Consider the following 16,235-nt stretch of genomic DNA (forward strand, 5'->3'; position numbering starts at 1 on the left):
CACATATTTTGTGCTGGATAGGGCCCGTATCCTCTATTAACATCTAATATTTTAGTAATGTTCTAATATACTAATATATTACTAATATTCATTGTATTATAGTATCCTTGAGATCTTAAGTTTTGCACATCTGAGAAAGCTGGATTTGGACAGCCTGAATAAGAAAAGACTTTGTGGGGTGGTGGGATGTCTTACTGCCCATCTTTCACTGTCTAGTGGGTGTTGATATAGAGAAGGTGGAGCCAGATTCTTCCTGGAGTTACTCAGAGAAGAGGTAATGGGCAGCAGACACAAGTTACATCAAGAAAAACTCCAATTAGAAGTTAAGAAAATTGCTGAGGAGAAGCAGAGCAGGAGCACAGAGAGACTGGGGAGTCTCCATCTTTAGAGATGTTCAAGACTCAAATAGGGCCCTGAATTGGCCTGGCTTGGAGTAGGGGCTTGATCCAGAAGATCTCAAGGTTCCTTCCAACCTAAGTTATATGATATTCAAAATCACAATTCATTCTCCCCACCAGTTATTGAAATCTTCCCAATACAAAGTCTGATTTCATCTCACTGAAAACAGGATTAATAGGGGCAGCCTTACTGTTGCCCGGGATATTTATGGAAAAGTATGTTCATTTTCACTAAAACTAGCTATGCCTTCAGCTCCAGGGAAAGTAGATGAAGGTCAGTTGTTTCAGAGATCTCTTGCAGATAGCAGGGAACAATGAGGAATGTCAACTACATGATAAGATTGCAGCTGATACCTTTACAATGTACAGCTCAGTTCAACACACCCATTTGCAACACAATGTCCTTGAATATCAGAAAAAAAATGTTTTCACAGGGAAATCTTTAAGTAAGATTTTATTTTGAAAAATTGAACCACTCCAGAGCCTTTTGCTGAGGCGAGGGAGGGGATATAGAAGGGGAAATAGAAACTTTTGTCTTCTTCAGTGAATGCTAACATTCACACAGCCTAAGTTTTTTTGTAGATAAAGCATCTGGGTGAAACAGGTAGACTTATTTTCCCTCAGCAAGCAAATTCCACTTCAAGGACTTTGTTTTTCTCCCAGTAGGAAGTTTTTGTTTTGCCTGGGCATCCTTCTTCCCTAGCAATATATTGAGGATGTTTTTTGCAAGGATGCTACTCAGTATAATGTACAGATACCTTTCTTTCCTAAACTTCCCAAGAAATTCTTTTAACAAAGCACAGACTTTGCCTTTAATAGCAGAAGAGTTCAATCATCAGTGTTTCTTCTTAACTTTTTAACATGCAGTCTAATATTCTGCTTCCTTTTTTTCTGTAGGTTCAAAGTTGATGCTGTAGATATACCAGAAACTTTTGCTTCCTTTATTCCTGGCACTGGTGTTAGTCTGTCGGTGGCACATGCTTCTGCTACAATCAGTGCAGACTGGAGTGTGGCAGCATGGCTACTGTAAGTATTGTACAGCGCAGCTGGAATCGGGAGACAGTTCTGGGAGAGGAATTAGAAATGTAATTAAGAAATTTAGTTGCTAGTTATTATTTTTAAGTCTGATATGCTTTAGCATTTAAAAAACAGTTTGCATAAACTTCTTGAGAAGGAAACATTCCCTGCTAATGCAGGTTTGTCTCATTGGGAGTTATCAAGTCAGACATCTGTTAGCATGCACAGTTTGTCCAGACTGTGTATGATTTGTATATGCAGGACCACAGTATTTAAAATGGCAACAATTGTTAATTTTTTTTGTAGAGTATAACCAGTAGGTTGACTCCATAGTTAATTATCTATTTGTTGCTTCAGTGTATATTTTCTTCCAAAGTGATCATTTTTATAAGGAGAGTACTGTCACGATGCCAAACATCCAGAAGTTAGAAAATTCTGCAATTCAGGTCACTGTGGATAGGTGACTTGGCTTCATGAGCCTGTTTAGTATGAGATTGTCTTCAATGACATCATCACATTCAGATTTTTCCACTTATCTATCTCAGCATTTTTCTTACAGATCTTTAACGCAATATTTTTTTTTCCTTTTTTTCTTTGGAGAGGGAGAAGGAGGGCTAAAACATCTGGGATGTCAGAAAAAAATTCAAGGTGCTAATCTCTACAACTGGGGTTAATAGAGTACCTGTAAACAGCAGTAGGCGTTGCTCTGTTTGCAAGCCAGATAGTACAGAAAGATGGATCACCAGGCTGCACGTTTCACAGTACGTCCTGATTTCAAAGGAGCACAGACATGCAGTTTTGTGTTCAGTTTTAGTACTGGTGGCTGGAAAGCACTGTCACTGTGGTTCCAATCTGTCTGTAGTTGTCATACCAGCATTGTGAGGAAAAGGATACTGTGTTCAGCAGGGCACAACAACTGTTCCCAAATACTAATCTGCCTCTCTCTCTTGCTGAGGGTGAGGACCTGGGCATGATCTGAAGAAACACCAGAAGTATAAAATTCTGAGGACTTCACAAACTGCAAAGGAGATGAGGAGCTGGCATGCAGGATTTTGGGGAGGGAGGTCAAAGCCAGCTTTGGTGAAGTGCAAGGTTATGAAGGGATTTTCTTTCCTTTTTGAGGGACAGAGGGAACAATCTATTCTGTTCTGTTCCATATTATGTTTTGTACATAGCTGTAGGTTTAAACAAATTCCTGAATATGCTTTGCTCTTCAGCCCCTCCACTTCCAAGTCCTAATACGTTGCTTTCAGCTTAAAATAAGAGAGCCGAACTGAACATCAGTTTTTCAAGGGAGACCTTTGACAACCCAGGCCTACCGGGCTGTTTCTAGGGTCAATAAGATGGGTTTTATCTCATATCTCACTGTAGCCCTCCTCTCTCTCCATTGTCTCCCAGTGCACTCCGCAAGTCCCAAAATCTCATGGCAGGCACTTTGCTCCTGAAAGCCTAAAGCTTTCAGGATTCTTCCTGAAGATGAGCAGAGTTAAGAATGCTGCAGTAGAGACCTAAATAGCTAAACCTTTCCCCATCTCCCAAGCAGCCCCAAAACACAGGAGGTCTGAGATCCTTTCACAATGATCTCTATCACTGAAGTACGGGGAAGGCTAGGTTGAAAGCTCTGGAGGTCATTTTGTTCTGCTCAAAACAGACTGGTTTCCACATTGGGTGAGCTGTGCAATGGTGATGTTCAGGCAAGGATGATGATACCGTTACCTCTCCACATCATTTCTGCCAGTGCTGCATTACCCTCCTTGTGAAAATGTTTTTCCTAATGGTTTGTAGGAAAAATGAGGGTATGAACAGTGGTGTTCCCTTCAGATAGTCACTTAATGCACATATATAAATTGAGAAAGGTGTTTGAAAATGGTAGTGGTGGTAGGAGGGATTTTGTGACTGGGAATAGTACTCATTGGTCTGGTCAGAGGTAGCCTGTGCTTTAGATCTGGGTAGAAATTATTCTCTCAGCTTTACAGTGTGTTTTCCCAGAATTGTTCTTAGCCTGAAGAATAGAGAAGAAAGCTGAAAGACTCATGGTTTGTGCTTACTATTGGGCTGGGCTCTTTCTCCATAGTAGTAGTACTACCTAAATTTGCTAGAATTTGTGAATAAGGAAATGGTTGAGGGGTGTGAGTCTTAGTAGGGATTTTTACAGCAAGGAGAAAGAATTAATGACTTTGGAGCAAGAATAAAAGGGAAGAGTATATACATACATTAGAAAGGATTATTGAAAATTGTGACAGGAAAATGAGAATCAGAACAGTTACAAAGTTGAGAACCACTGGGTTATATATTTTTTAGCTAATTGACTTCTGGTGCAGCAGTCCCAAAGGCTTTCAGGATCATCTGTCATGAAGGACTGAAACGTCTTCTGTCACTGAGGAATTTTGACATTTTTGCAAACTCATCAAATTCTGCACAACACTGGAAAATGTATGTCCTGGAAACTCATGCATATACTCTGTTTTGAATGCAATGCATGTGCCTGATTGACTTTAACCCCTAAAAAAAAACAAACATTTTTCATTCTGGAAGATAGAAGCCCAAAGTCCTTTCAAAGTTGATTTACAGGTAGTATCTTAAATTAGTCCCTTAGAGGACATGTTTTCCTGACTGAGGTTTGTTTTTATTTTATTTTGTTTTGTTTTTTGTTTTTTTTTCTAAGTAGCAAAGACCAAGGAGGATTTACCCTGTTCATCTCAGAACTGTTCCTTGAAATTGTCTTCAAAGTATCCTGGGACAGCACAGGCCACTTGTCTGTGTTGCTACACAATTGCCAGCTGAGCATTGGTAGTGTAAAAGTCCAGTTAAATGAAGGATCTAGGTATGTATTCTAGGTATGTATAGAAGATTTTCTAATTACTTTGAGGGAAATAGCAGAGTTTGTCACATAAGGGCCTCTTTTCAAATTTTGCCTGTCAGAGATCCAGCTAACTACTGAAGGATCAAACTAGATTTTTAAAGGCCTGTTTCTGTAAACAGTCTCCTTTGCTGAGTGTGTGATGAGTGGTTAATCTATGTTTCTTTGTGCACGTGCCAAAAAATGAGCTGACTAGACATACTGCATTTGAAAAATTTGACACTTGTGTATATTAAAGGGTACAAGATTGCAAATGGAAATTTGGAGGAAGGGATCTAGATTGATTATGCATTTTGACAAGCTGACCTACAATTTAAGTATAAAACTTTCTATTTCAAAAGAAAATATGACACAGTTTTTATAGTTCTCCTTGTTTTGATTTTCTAGCTTTTTGTCATACTTAAAGAGGAAATGTGGCTGTTATCAGCACGTTAACACTAATAATCACAGTTTTGCAGATTGCTTTCTAAATAGCTCCCATGAGACCTAGAACTCCTCGCATTCAGCTGTCCAGTCTACCAATACTGCTGTAATAGGTTTTCATTAATCTAAATGACATTGATGCCCTAGTCTGAAAGATTCTATGATTTTACATTTCAAAGATTTCAGTCCATGGTAAAAAGTCTTTGTGTTCATTTCCTTCTCTTCAGCTGGATCTATAGCTTCCTATCTGGTTTTCTTGAGAAGGCCATTCATTCCAAATTGGATGAAAATGTAAGTTTGAAAAGACGATTTCAGCTAGTGAAGGGAGGAGTTTAAATACAGCCCTTACACTGCTGACTTCTCTCTCTTTTCCTATAGATATGCCTAAATATCGAATACAAAATACAAATGATGGATGCACAGTTTCGAAAGCAGAAGGGTGAGTTGTTGATATGAGCTTTCTGAGTAATTTTCACAGTGCACTGTTTGTAGTATTTTTATTAGTTGCCAATCCATTCCTGGGTTCACAGTACAAAAAAAAAAAAAAACCAGATAAAGACTGAGCCATTGTTCTCTACCTTAGTCCATTTCAGATTCTTAGAAATCTCTTACAAGAACCGTATACACAATATCCAGATTTCTTCTGTGCCCATAGCAGCTCACCTGTAATCTTTCCATTTGTTGTAGCTGACCCATGGTTTTTCCTTAGGTTACCAAGATGAACATTTTCCCAATGATCCTTTATGCTGATGCTACAGTGGACATAAGAAAGTCTGAGTTAGCAGTAGTCCACTAAAAAGCTAACAAACATCCAATCCTGCACTGCTGTCCTGCAAGATCTCACAAACTTAGCACATCATGTTTTAAACTTGAGGTCAGTGAGATAACAAGATGATGCAGGAAGACAGAGTCACCCTAAGCATATTTCTCTTCACATCAGTAACAATTCCCGGGTCACTCATGTCACAGAGGCATGAAGACAGTAGATATAGATGCCCAAAAAGCATTTAAGCTTTTCACAACTATAATTAGTAAGTATTCTACAGCTTTTCTCTTTCCTTTTCTTCCTTCCTTTCTTTTTTTTTTTTTTTTTTGCAAGACTAGGAATATTTATCTGTAGTTCTCACTAATTCAAATTCATGTAATTATCCTATGTTATTATATATATTATAAATATTATGTTTTATATATTATTATATATTAATGTCAGAGATTTCATTCCCACTCTTCAGTTTGCATTGTGGATATAGATGCATTTTCAGAAGCAGAGTATGCAGACTTATGTTTGTTTCCTCTTTCTCAGAATGGCTATGTGCCATGCACTGGGAAATATTACTGAAAATCATGGTTATCAAGAACATTGTTTTACACAGCATATACCCAAACAGTTCAGGCTCAAGGGTGCAACAGGCTGTACTATCATACTGAGGAGTTTATAATCTCTGTGTGAATTCACCATTTCTCTTTATAACCATCTCGTTATTTATGCAGTGTGAACAGAACTTATAATCCAATCAAAAATGAGTCAGACTGAAGTTGTATGTGAGTACTTTTCAGAAGTACAAGTCTTCAGTCACATTGTCTGATAAAGAGCACTTTATTGGTGTGAACAAACATCTCATCTTCAACACCAATGTGCATAAAACTGTGCTAATGTCATCTTCCAAAGTATTTAGTACTGTTTTCCTTCACTGCACTAATCATTTAGAAGTTCAGTTCTCTTGTGCAAACACAAACAATAAAGGAGTCCCTGCCCTAGATATTTTGCTGTATGAGAGCAGATTTCTGAGGAGTCAATGCAGTTGTGAAACAAGGGAAGCAGGCCTAAAACTGGAGGAACTGGTGACTTTCCCAGAGGGCATACTCTCACTTTTTCCCTTACTACAAGTTTTTTTTCTTCTTCTTCCTTCTCCCACTATTCCCCTTCTTAAGATTCATCATTTCAAGAACACCTTTGCCTTTAAATAAATAACAGCTGCTAAGATGTTTTTGTAATCATGCTCATTTTGTTTTTGTCTGTTATTTTTCTAGTCTTAAGCCAGATAGATGCCTTTGCACAAATAGACTATTCCCTAGTTAGTTCTCCAGCAGTCTTCAAATCACACATTAACTTGGATTTGAAGGTAATTTGCCATCAGTATCTCTGTGCTCTCAAAGACTGTTCTGATACTCTTTTGCATTTATTCATTTTCTTTCACTACAATCTTACTCAGCCTCTTCATTATTTAGTTAGAAAAGCAAAAAGGATTTTGGATGTTTTGGGTAACAGCTGTTTTAGACACCAGACACAACTGTTTATTTAATGTAGTAACTGCACTGGTTAATCCACCAAAATAAATTATTTCAGTTGAATCCCTTCAGAGGTGCTTTATAATGAGTGACTGATAATCTATGATGGCTACCACTGTGACTGCAGTCCAGAGTATTTGTTTTTGGCATGAGTCCATGTCTTCTATATGGACAGGTCACACCCAAAAAAAGACTTCTCACAGAGAAGCAGCACACAGCAGTTCCTGTCTCACTAATTTTTCACCTTTTCTGGTGAGAGATATCTCAACAACACTCAGTTGATTTAGCAGCTTCAAGCATCCTTGTAACGTAGAGCATCCCTATTGCTCTCAGAACTGGCTTCAGTTTAGAAAGACGTGCTAGAGTAGCAGCTGAAACCCTCCCTCAGCTATAACTAGCTAGAATTTACAAGTTAAACTTTAACATGCTGACACCCATTATGAGATTACAAATGAGTCAGGTAAAGAACTCAATGATCTTCAGTGTTCCTTGGAACAAGCTGATCCTTGATGGTTTGGCATTTTCCAACTCTCAACATTTTTTTTTTAGGGTTAGGTGTTTCTTTTGTGTCTCTCTCCTAAACTACTTCCAGTGCTTTTTGGGAGATGGGGAGGAGTTCCTGAAGAATTTCCTTAAATGTCACTCCTAAATTAAGTTAACAACTGTATCATTGCAACAGGAGAAGAAAACTGTGGTCTAGAGGATTTTTATTCTGACTCATGGTGGCAGTTCAGAGCACTCATTTGAGTGCTGAAATTCAAATTTTGAAAGGATGGATTCCTTTCCTCTGCAATTCCCTTGTTTTTCCAAAAGAACTTCAATTTGCTGATTTTCAGGGCAGATAACTCTATTGATTGCTTCAGGTTTATTTACTGTCAATTTTTTCTTCAGGTTAAGAAGGTAGAATAAGAATTCCCTCTGTTTAACCACTGCTAATGCATTCTGACAAATACAAATGCTTAGAAGTAGAAATACTTGTTAATGACTCTTTGCAGGGCACAATCTATCCAGTAGGAAATCACACAGACCCTCCCTTTGTACCTGCTCCATTTGGTCTCCCAAACAAAGGTGATTCCATGCTCTACTTAGGAGTCTCCAATTATTTTCTTAAGTCTGCTACACTGGCTTACTACAGAGCAGGGATTTTTAACATCACCATCTCCAAGGACGTGAGTATAATTTGTGTGTATTAGAATTACAAATACCAGTAGCATGAATGGTCAGCAAAGGAGATTAATACATTACAGGCTGCCCAGGGAGGTGGTGGAGTCACCGTCCCTGGAGGTGCTCAAGAAGTGTGTGAATGTGGCACTGAGGGACATGGTTAGTGGGCATGGTGGAGAAGGGCTGGCAGTTGGATCTTAATGACTTTATTTTGATTCTGTGATTCTGTGATTCTGTTTGTCATGTCACACAGGTCTGGATCAGAATTCTACCACTTGTAAGACTGAACCAGGACATTTTTTCTGCATTTCATCATGTTAGATAGACAAAGTCTCCCTCAGACCTGAACTTACTGTCAACTCAAGGCAGTAAATGACAGATACAGATGTCACAGAGCTCTTTTGCAAGGGTTGCATGAAATAACCAAAGAAAGCTTTCCTCTGCATGAGTTCCAAACAAGAATGGAAAAGGCAAGATAGGAAAAAGAATACTTAGTCCATGGTATGCTGCATACACCTCTGCAATACATGTATTGGCTGTGCTAAAAGCAGCAAAATGAGACAAGAGGCCTGCCTCTATGCTAATTTCAACATTTAAATTGGTGTAATTAAAATTGGGTGTTTTGAAGACAGTATGTTTAACAAGAGTATTGTTATGGGGAAAGTAAGCTTTCAGTTGTGGGTGAAGAACATGAAAGACTTGTCCCAGAAATGTTGTTTCCACAACAGCATTAGTAGACAGGGATTCCAAGGAGTTTTCCTTGCTGAAACATTGCTAAGAGGGTCTGGCACTGGCAAACATCATCACAGTGGTCAGCAGAAAAAGGGCAAGTGAGATTTTTGAGTCTTGTCTCTGACAGATTCAGTGTATTCCATCTAAGAAAGTCCCAAAGCCAGGAAGAAAGCAGGATGCCAGGTCTGTTCTTCCAAAGAATAACGTGTACTCACTGTCTGGTAGGTGCCTTTGAGATAGGTCCGTGAGACCTCTCCTCTCTTCCACAGAACATTGTGGCTCACCTAGGAATCATTCTGGGCCAAGGAAATACTAAATTTAAATATGGTTTATCTAGAATCAAAGTAAATAGAGTATGCCTTTTTCAAGGAAGGCCTCATTTTTAAGCTCATACAATGACGTGATTTATTTCATTTGTTTACAGATTGCTACTGCTTTTAACCTAACTACAGCCATACTGAAAGATTTTGTTCCTGAGGTGGGTACTTCTGCTTGTACAGATCTTTTAAGAAAGAGCAGTAGCTGATGTCTGGGGTGGATATTATCTGTGTACTAGCATATTTGCAAAAGTTTGGAAAAGACAAGGAAGCTGAGCTAGTTTACAAGTAGTGAAAGATTCAAACATACATGTCCCCTCCTCATAACTCCATGTTCTTCCTAACTATATCACACTACTCTGAAGTCATTCACTGCCTCCATGAGTGCCAGATTTGCTCTCAGTCTCTGAAACAGTTATGAAGACTATGTGGTGGACATCTTCAAGATCAGTCTCCGTTTATTCCTGTTGAAGTAAAGGCATCTCTGTTATTGCTAGCCTGACTTCTCTATGTCAAGATCCCTGCTGGCTGCTGGAAACTGTATACAATGGGAAGTAACAGTCATGAAGAGTACAGTTTATAAATGCAATGGAAGACATTAAAGTACTTATAAGATTCTTTAAAAATACCTAATATGGCGACATTTGCTATGAAGTTATGGCATTTTTTGTCCTCTAAGAGTGTCTTTTTTTTTTTAATGACTCTTCTGGAAGGCTACTCTTCCAGTTTTTTTGTATTGTCTTATTGTCAGGGTCATTACTTTCTTTTTTAATGTGAATTGCTCATTTCCCTCATTCCCTCACTTCTTTAGCACGTGTTACCAGTCCCCTCCTTTTGAAGTCCCTTAAATTATTTCTCCAGATATGTTCAATATTAGTGGGTCTAAGCTTCTTCATTCACTTTGTGATCTCTGCAACTCAGAAGATATGCCACGCTAATTTCAACATTTAAATTGGTGTAATTAAAATTGGGTGTTTTGAAGACAGTATGCTTAACAAGAGTATTGTTATATAGCACCTTATTGTGAAGTAGCTGCAGAAACTGTAGTTTTAAAAAAAACTTAAGCTGCAGGAACTCCCCATTCAACCTTTTTTTTTCTCTGAAACCCCACAGATTGCTCTGCATTGCCAAACAGTATGCCCGGTGATTCTGAAGCTGATGGCTACATCACCACCTGCTGTCAGTTTGCAGTCAGACACATGCAGTCTATGGATCACTGGGTCTGTAGAGGTGTTTGCTGTTCTGCCAAATTCAACCATCCAGTACATATTTGCAGGGAATCTAGTAAGTAGCATGAACTAGAAGATAACATTCAGTGCTGAGGCTGAACAAATTACACAGTAATCTTTCAAATCCTTCAAAAATCAGAGATCAGTATAGTACACCATATACAAGCCTGTCACAAATGTGCATACAGTTCTGTTGCATTTCATGGGGAGAAAACATGCACTACATATTGTAGGATTTAATGCGCAGGTACAAGAAGCAATTTATGAAACCCATTCTTCCCATGTGTGAGGTTGAATGATTCTTTGAGAATAAATTGTAATACATATAAATGGGATTATCTGATGCTCAGTGTTCCTAACTTGTTCTCTCTTGTTCAGTGTGTCCCCAGACATCTTTTCAGTAAATTGAAAGTGAATCAGTTAAGTCAGCCACGCAGGGATTTAAATGATCCTAATGATAAGGAAGCAATCAGGGCAGTGTTATCACTTCACTCAGGCAATCCCTGCTGCACTCAGAAAGCAGCAAATTCACAAATGATTTCACTGTCTACGCCTACTGACTAAATAAAATGTTTAGGCATTGTGTTTCCAATGACAAAAAGCGATTGCATTTGTGCCTGTAGCTCAGACAGTGTCTGTCTATGTATTCAGTCACAGAAAATGGTTTTGTTTTTTCCCCGCAGACAACAAGTACCAGAGGCAATTTGACAGTAATCAAACAGAAGCTGATCATCTCATTACTTCTGAAGAGGTAATTAAGGAAAATTCAGAAAGCAACATTAATGATTCAAACACTAGGACCCACCAGAACATCATTCTGTCTCTCTAACAGTGTTTGTTTCACCATGAGAAAAAGAACAATGGTTACCTTTGTTCCCACAGAGGCTCTAAAATACTTTTGACTGTTTAATCTATATCGTGCAGATAAAATATAATAATATTGGGGAATAACCATGTCTCCTGTACAACATGTTATTAGCCCTTTCTCAAGGTTAAATACCCCTCCAAATGACAGTGTTCAACATATTCAGTATCTTAATGTCATCTGCTTAAGTCTGTGCTGGTGCTAGAGAATGAGGTTCTGCAGTTTATTCTAAGCCCTTTACGTGTTGCTGCCTTGCCATGTCTGAACATCATAAACAGAGCTGCCACCATGGAAACACTTTACAAGAGCAGTACAACAAGCTCTCTGTATGCCTTTACATGTGGGGAAGGGAAAAGTGAGACTACATGGCTGATACTACAACATACCATCAAACAAATGAGACCAGAAGTGTGTCTGTAATTTGAAGCAATGCTCAGAACTTCTTAGATTTTGCTTAGATCTTGCTGGTTTTGTGGTTACCTACAGCTACACGTGCTTTCAGCTGGCTTTCAGCAAATTTTATTCACACTTCAAACTCAGTTATGTCAGCCCCTTTGTCCCTAAATGCGTAATTGTGTAGAAGTGTAGACTCTCAGGCATATCCATGTTTCTTCTTGGTAGCCCCGCACTCCAAGTTGGAGCAGAATTCCAGAGTATATTGTATCTTTTAACCTATTACATTTCCATGAAAGAAAAATGTAGGCAGCCTTTTTTTTTAGTTTTGGTCACAGATCCTTTTTAATGGGAAAAGAGGACTTGGAGTGATCAGAGCCTGTCAGCACAAGTTCAAGAAAGAGTGTTGCTGCTTAAAGCTTTTGACATGAGATTGTGTTCTTCTGCTCATCAGTATAATAGGTTTCTTTTCCCCCCAGGATTGTGTTTACAGTTATACGAGTGTGTATTACAGACTTCAGTGAGAAACATTAGATTGGGCTGGGACTGGATCGGAGTTCATCCAAGTCATAACAAACAGTTGAGGAAAGTGTAGTTCAGCCATTGCAAGAAGCAGCAATTCCAGAGAGATTTTTCTGTATAATTCTTGTAGTCATAGCCGAAGACTACAGATGACTGTAGAAGAAGGTTGATTTCAGAAAGATCCCATTGATTCTAGAACAAGCATGTAGTCATCAGTTTTAATTGAATGCATTTGAGAATCAAAGAGTCTCTGGCAAAGTTAAATATGTTAATCAGCATGCAATCAATAAGAAGTTGCACAAATGAAATGTAAAAGGAAATGCAAATTCTCACTGCCTACTATACATCTGGATTCCATTTCTGTACATACATTCTGCAGCACCTTAAGAAAAAAAAATACATATATTCTTTTTTTCTGAAGAGCAAAGATGTGTTTCTTCAAGACTGTTCACTTCAATCTGGGACTGTGCAAAACCACTTTTAGTGAATCCTTTTTTACTGCTTCCCTTTAGGCTCCAGTTCTCCCTGCTGCGCTCTGCAGTTGGCTTCTTTCAGGTAAGTTAACAGTTTCAGTGCCTAGGAAAGGTAGCTGAGCCCGTCAGAGTTAAGCAGTTCAACCAAAATTGTTGCTGAACAATTCTCCATCTCAGCTGGGGATATCTGCTGCTGCTGCTCATTCTGGTTTCAAATAATACATAATCTGTTTTGTTTGTTAGTTTATTTTTCTTTCTAGTAAGAGGAAATAACTCCTGGGGTGTTTCCTTCGTCAACAGAGACACCAAATATTATTATTACCATGCAACATTAATTGAAACAGGGAGAAGTGTCTGCCTAGACTGCATGACCTAGTCTGCCATCATAACTGATTTTACTGGCTTCTGCATCCACCAGGACAAAGGCAGGCATGGGGATAGCACTTCTAGCTGTTTCTGACAGCCAGCCTGAATTCACAGCTGGATTAAGTAGACTTAACAGTAGGAGTAAGTACAATGTCAAGCTTAAGCTCAGTTTCAGGAATTATCTTGAATCACTTCAAGCAAATAAAAGGAGAGTGAAAAACAAGGGAGTAAAAGGGAGTAAAAGAAACAGCGTACCACTGATTAGATCATTCATCATACACTGAGAATTGGTCAGGGTGACTCTACAGCAGCTCAACTCATCTTACACCTCTAAGTGGAGGGAGGAAAAAACACTAAGCACAGTAGGATAACACAGAGCAGTAGAGAGGAGGCAATTATTGCCACCAGAACACAGTTCATTTCTGAGAACTGAAACTTAAAAGATGAAATGGAGTTAAACAGATTGCATTCCTGCAGTTAAGGTTGAGTTCAGATACTTAACACACAGGAAAAAAAACAGTATTGCAAAAAAAATAAACACTGCATTGCCTTGTATATTTGCATCATCCAGATGCCATTTAAAACAAGAAAACTTTTTTTTTAACCTGAGATTTTCTTTGCCAGATTTCTTTCTTAGCAATGAAAAGATCTTGGTTCCGATCTTTTGCAGTTCTAATCCTCTTTCCATCCTCCAGCTGCAGTCCCCTAGGCATCATGCAATAATCACCAAATGTGTTTTCGCCTTTCCTGCAGATCTCACTGGTGGAGAATTTTCTGTCTTATGCTTTACGGAGGGTAGTGATCCCAGTAATCAATGGTAAGGATTGTGGCCAGTTCCTGATCATAGTTGTTGGGAAGCAAGTCTGAAACCATTAAATAGAGTGGACAGCTTCAAGGGCTGTGATGTGAGAGGTTTTCTGTCAGTTTGACTACACCTGGACAGCTGTCTGTGCTGATCCCTCAATCACCTGAATCAGACAAAGGCTGGAAGAGAGCAAGTCTCATCTCACTGAAAGAAGTGCAGCAGCAGAGGTCAGACATGCTTGAGTCTCATCTCAACAGAGTCGAGCCATAACCAGACAATGGCCCAGACCTGGGAAGCTCAGAAGCACATCTGCATCTTGTGGCTTTTGGATAGTGTAACATTATCACTTCCCTCTGCTTCTGCGCTCTGCCTACTGCCCCAGGCAGGACAAAGTAGAAAATCAGTTCACTGACATGCAGAGAGTGAGGGATGATGAAGAAAGAGGTGAAGGTGAAAAGAAACATATGGAAGAGTACAGAAGGTGCCTGTGGGATACACAAGGGCAAGGAGACTGCTGAGGAAGGAGATGAGATATTGATGAGGGAAAAGGAGGGATGCAAAAGTCAAATGGTTGAAAAAGCAAGTAGGGCTAAACCTGGGGCTTGGCCCAGGAAAGTAGGAATGGATGAGAATAAGAGGGACCGACAAGTTTAGAGGACCATATAGAGAAGAAAATGAATGGAAGATGGAGAGTAATTCAGAATGGGAAACAGCAGAAACCACATCCCATGTGGTAGATGACTGAAAAGGAGCAAAGGCAGATCACAGTGTCAGACAGCTGAGAAATTTTAAGATTTTACTACTTTTTCTTGGGAATTTTTGCTTCTTAGCAAATACAAGCATCAGAGATACAATGGTGGTTGATTAAAGGGAAATCTTAAAACTAATTGAGTTCCTACTGAAAAATGCTCCTGAAGTGTTTTATATACAGATATAATTATATTTGTCCTTTTTAAGATAAATTAGGAAAAGGATTTCCTCTTCCTAACTTGGCCCACACTACCCTGGTTGGACCTGTAATAAAAATGAATCAGGTGAGAAGCTCCTCTTCTTAAATAATATTGATTGTTTTTCAGGCCTGTAAATTTGTGCGTACTGTTGTGTTGGGTCATTCTAAAGATAGCTAATAGTAAAGCTTTAACTATACAGTAGATTGAAAATCCAAACTCTGGATGAAAAATGTACACACACTCACACACACCACCCGCCCAGGGTGCTTTGAGCAGTTGTAGATTATAAAGGGTCCTCTAGCCCTTTGGGGAGTGCCAACAAAGTGAAAACACCACAGGGACAGCTCTGCTACCCCCAGCAGGTCTTAGGAGCACTGAATGAGCTCTCACTACTATGACTTTTCCGTAGTGCTGGAAAGCTAAGATGCAACCTTAGTGTCCTTGTGGTTAGCATTACCCAGCATTCTGGAGGGCTGCGTTAATTTATCAGAGCCTATTTGTACCCTGAAGTCAACTGAATTTCAGGAAGCACAAAGCCATGCTTGTCTCCAGCACTGCTGAGGCGCTAACTGTCAAACCCACTAACCCTGAATATGTCCACTTGAAATTTAAGGAAATTTTACATGTTCTTCTTTCCTCAGGGTCATCTGGTGATTTTCACTGATGTTTGCTACAAACACGAGCAAGGGGAAGATGAGGACCTTCACAGTCACCGCTAATATCCCTTTACTTTCAAACAATAATAAAGAAAAAAGAAGTCTTCCTTCTGTTGGCTTGTATGGAGTAGATGCAATAACATTAGAAGCATGGATCTTGGTCACTATTTTTGATGTTTTGTCACTTTTCATAAACAGAATCTGTTGGTTTTTAGTATAGTAGGTGTAGCTGATTTTTATTGATGCTTTAGAAAACTCACTGCAGTCTGATGGGAAGGATTGACTGGGTCTTCTTGTGTCATAAACACCAAGTGTTATTAATTTCAGGAACCAGTTGTTGCATTATTCAACTTATTTGTTGCATTATTCAACTCCATTAGTGTTAGCAACATTTTATGTGGAGAGTGAGACCTTAATTTTTTGTAATATTTTCACAATTTGTCTCTTTGTAACTGGGTACCATGAGTGGAAACATTTATGAAATCTAGTGAATTATCATAGAATTATAGAATTATAATTTATGTTGAAGTAACCTCCAAAGGTCATGTAGTCCTGAGACCACCTAAGAACAGAACTAATTAGATCACGTTGCTGCGGGCTGTGTCCACGTGAGTTTTGAAACCCTCCAAGGACAGAGATTCCACAGCCTTTCTGGGCAACATTTTCTGCTACTTAACCAGCTTCAGAGTAAATTTATTTTCCTGATAGTGAATCAGAATTTCCCATGTTCCAATTTGTGTCCATTGCCTTTTTTCTATGCACTGTGCATTTCCAAG

The 16,235-nt window shown here is 39.0% G+C and overlaps 1 protein-coding gene across 1 annotated transcript in view; it reads left to right on the forward strand.

The window, feature by feature from the left end:
- LOC110393531 (BPI fold-containing family C protein-like) overlaps positions 1-15,436 on the forward strand; it is a 24,735-nt gene extending 9,299 nt beyond the window's left edge. Inside the window, exons 4-15 of the mRNA XM_021386459.1 lie at positions 1,296-1,424; positions 4,081-4,239; positions 4,926-4,989; positions 5,077-5,137; positions 6,730-6,821; positions 7,983-8,156; positions 9,308-9,361; positions 10,314-10,484; positions 11,113-11,180; positions 12,722-12,764; positions 13,802-13,865; positions 14,811-15,436. Of these exons, the coding sequence (XP_021242134.1) occupies positions 1,296-1,424; positions 4,081-4,239; positions 4,926-4,989; positions 5,077-5,137; positions 6,730-6,821; positions 7,983-8,156; positions 9,308-9,361; positions 10,314-10,484; positions 11,113-11,180; positions 12,722-12,764; positions 13,802-13,865; positions 14,811-14,908 (1,177 nt within the window). The 3' untranslated portion in view covers positions 14,909-15,436. The remainder of the gene's footprint in view (positions 1-1,295; positions 1,425-4,080; positions 4,240-4,925; positions 4,990-5,076; positions 5,138-6,729; positions 6,822-7,982; positions 8,157-9,307; positions 9,362-10,313; positions 10,485-11,112; positions 11,181-12,721; positions 12,765-13,801; positions 13,866-14,810) is intronic.

The sequence above is a fragment of the Numida meleagris genome, chromosome 1, assembly GCF_002078875.1.
Source record: "Numida meleagris isolate 19003 breed g44 Domestic line chromosome 1, NumMel1.0, whole genome shotgun sequence".
Classification (NCBI taxonomy): Eukaryota; Metazoa; Chordata; class Aves; order Galliformes; family Numididae; genus Numida; species Numida meleagris.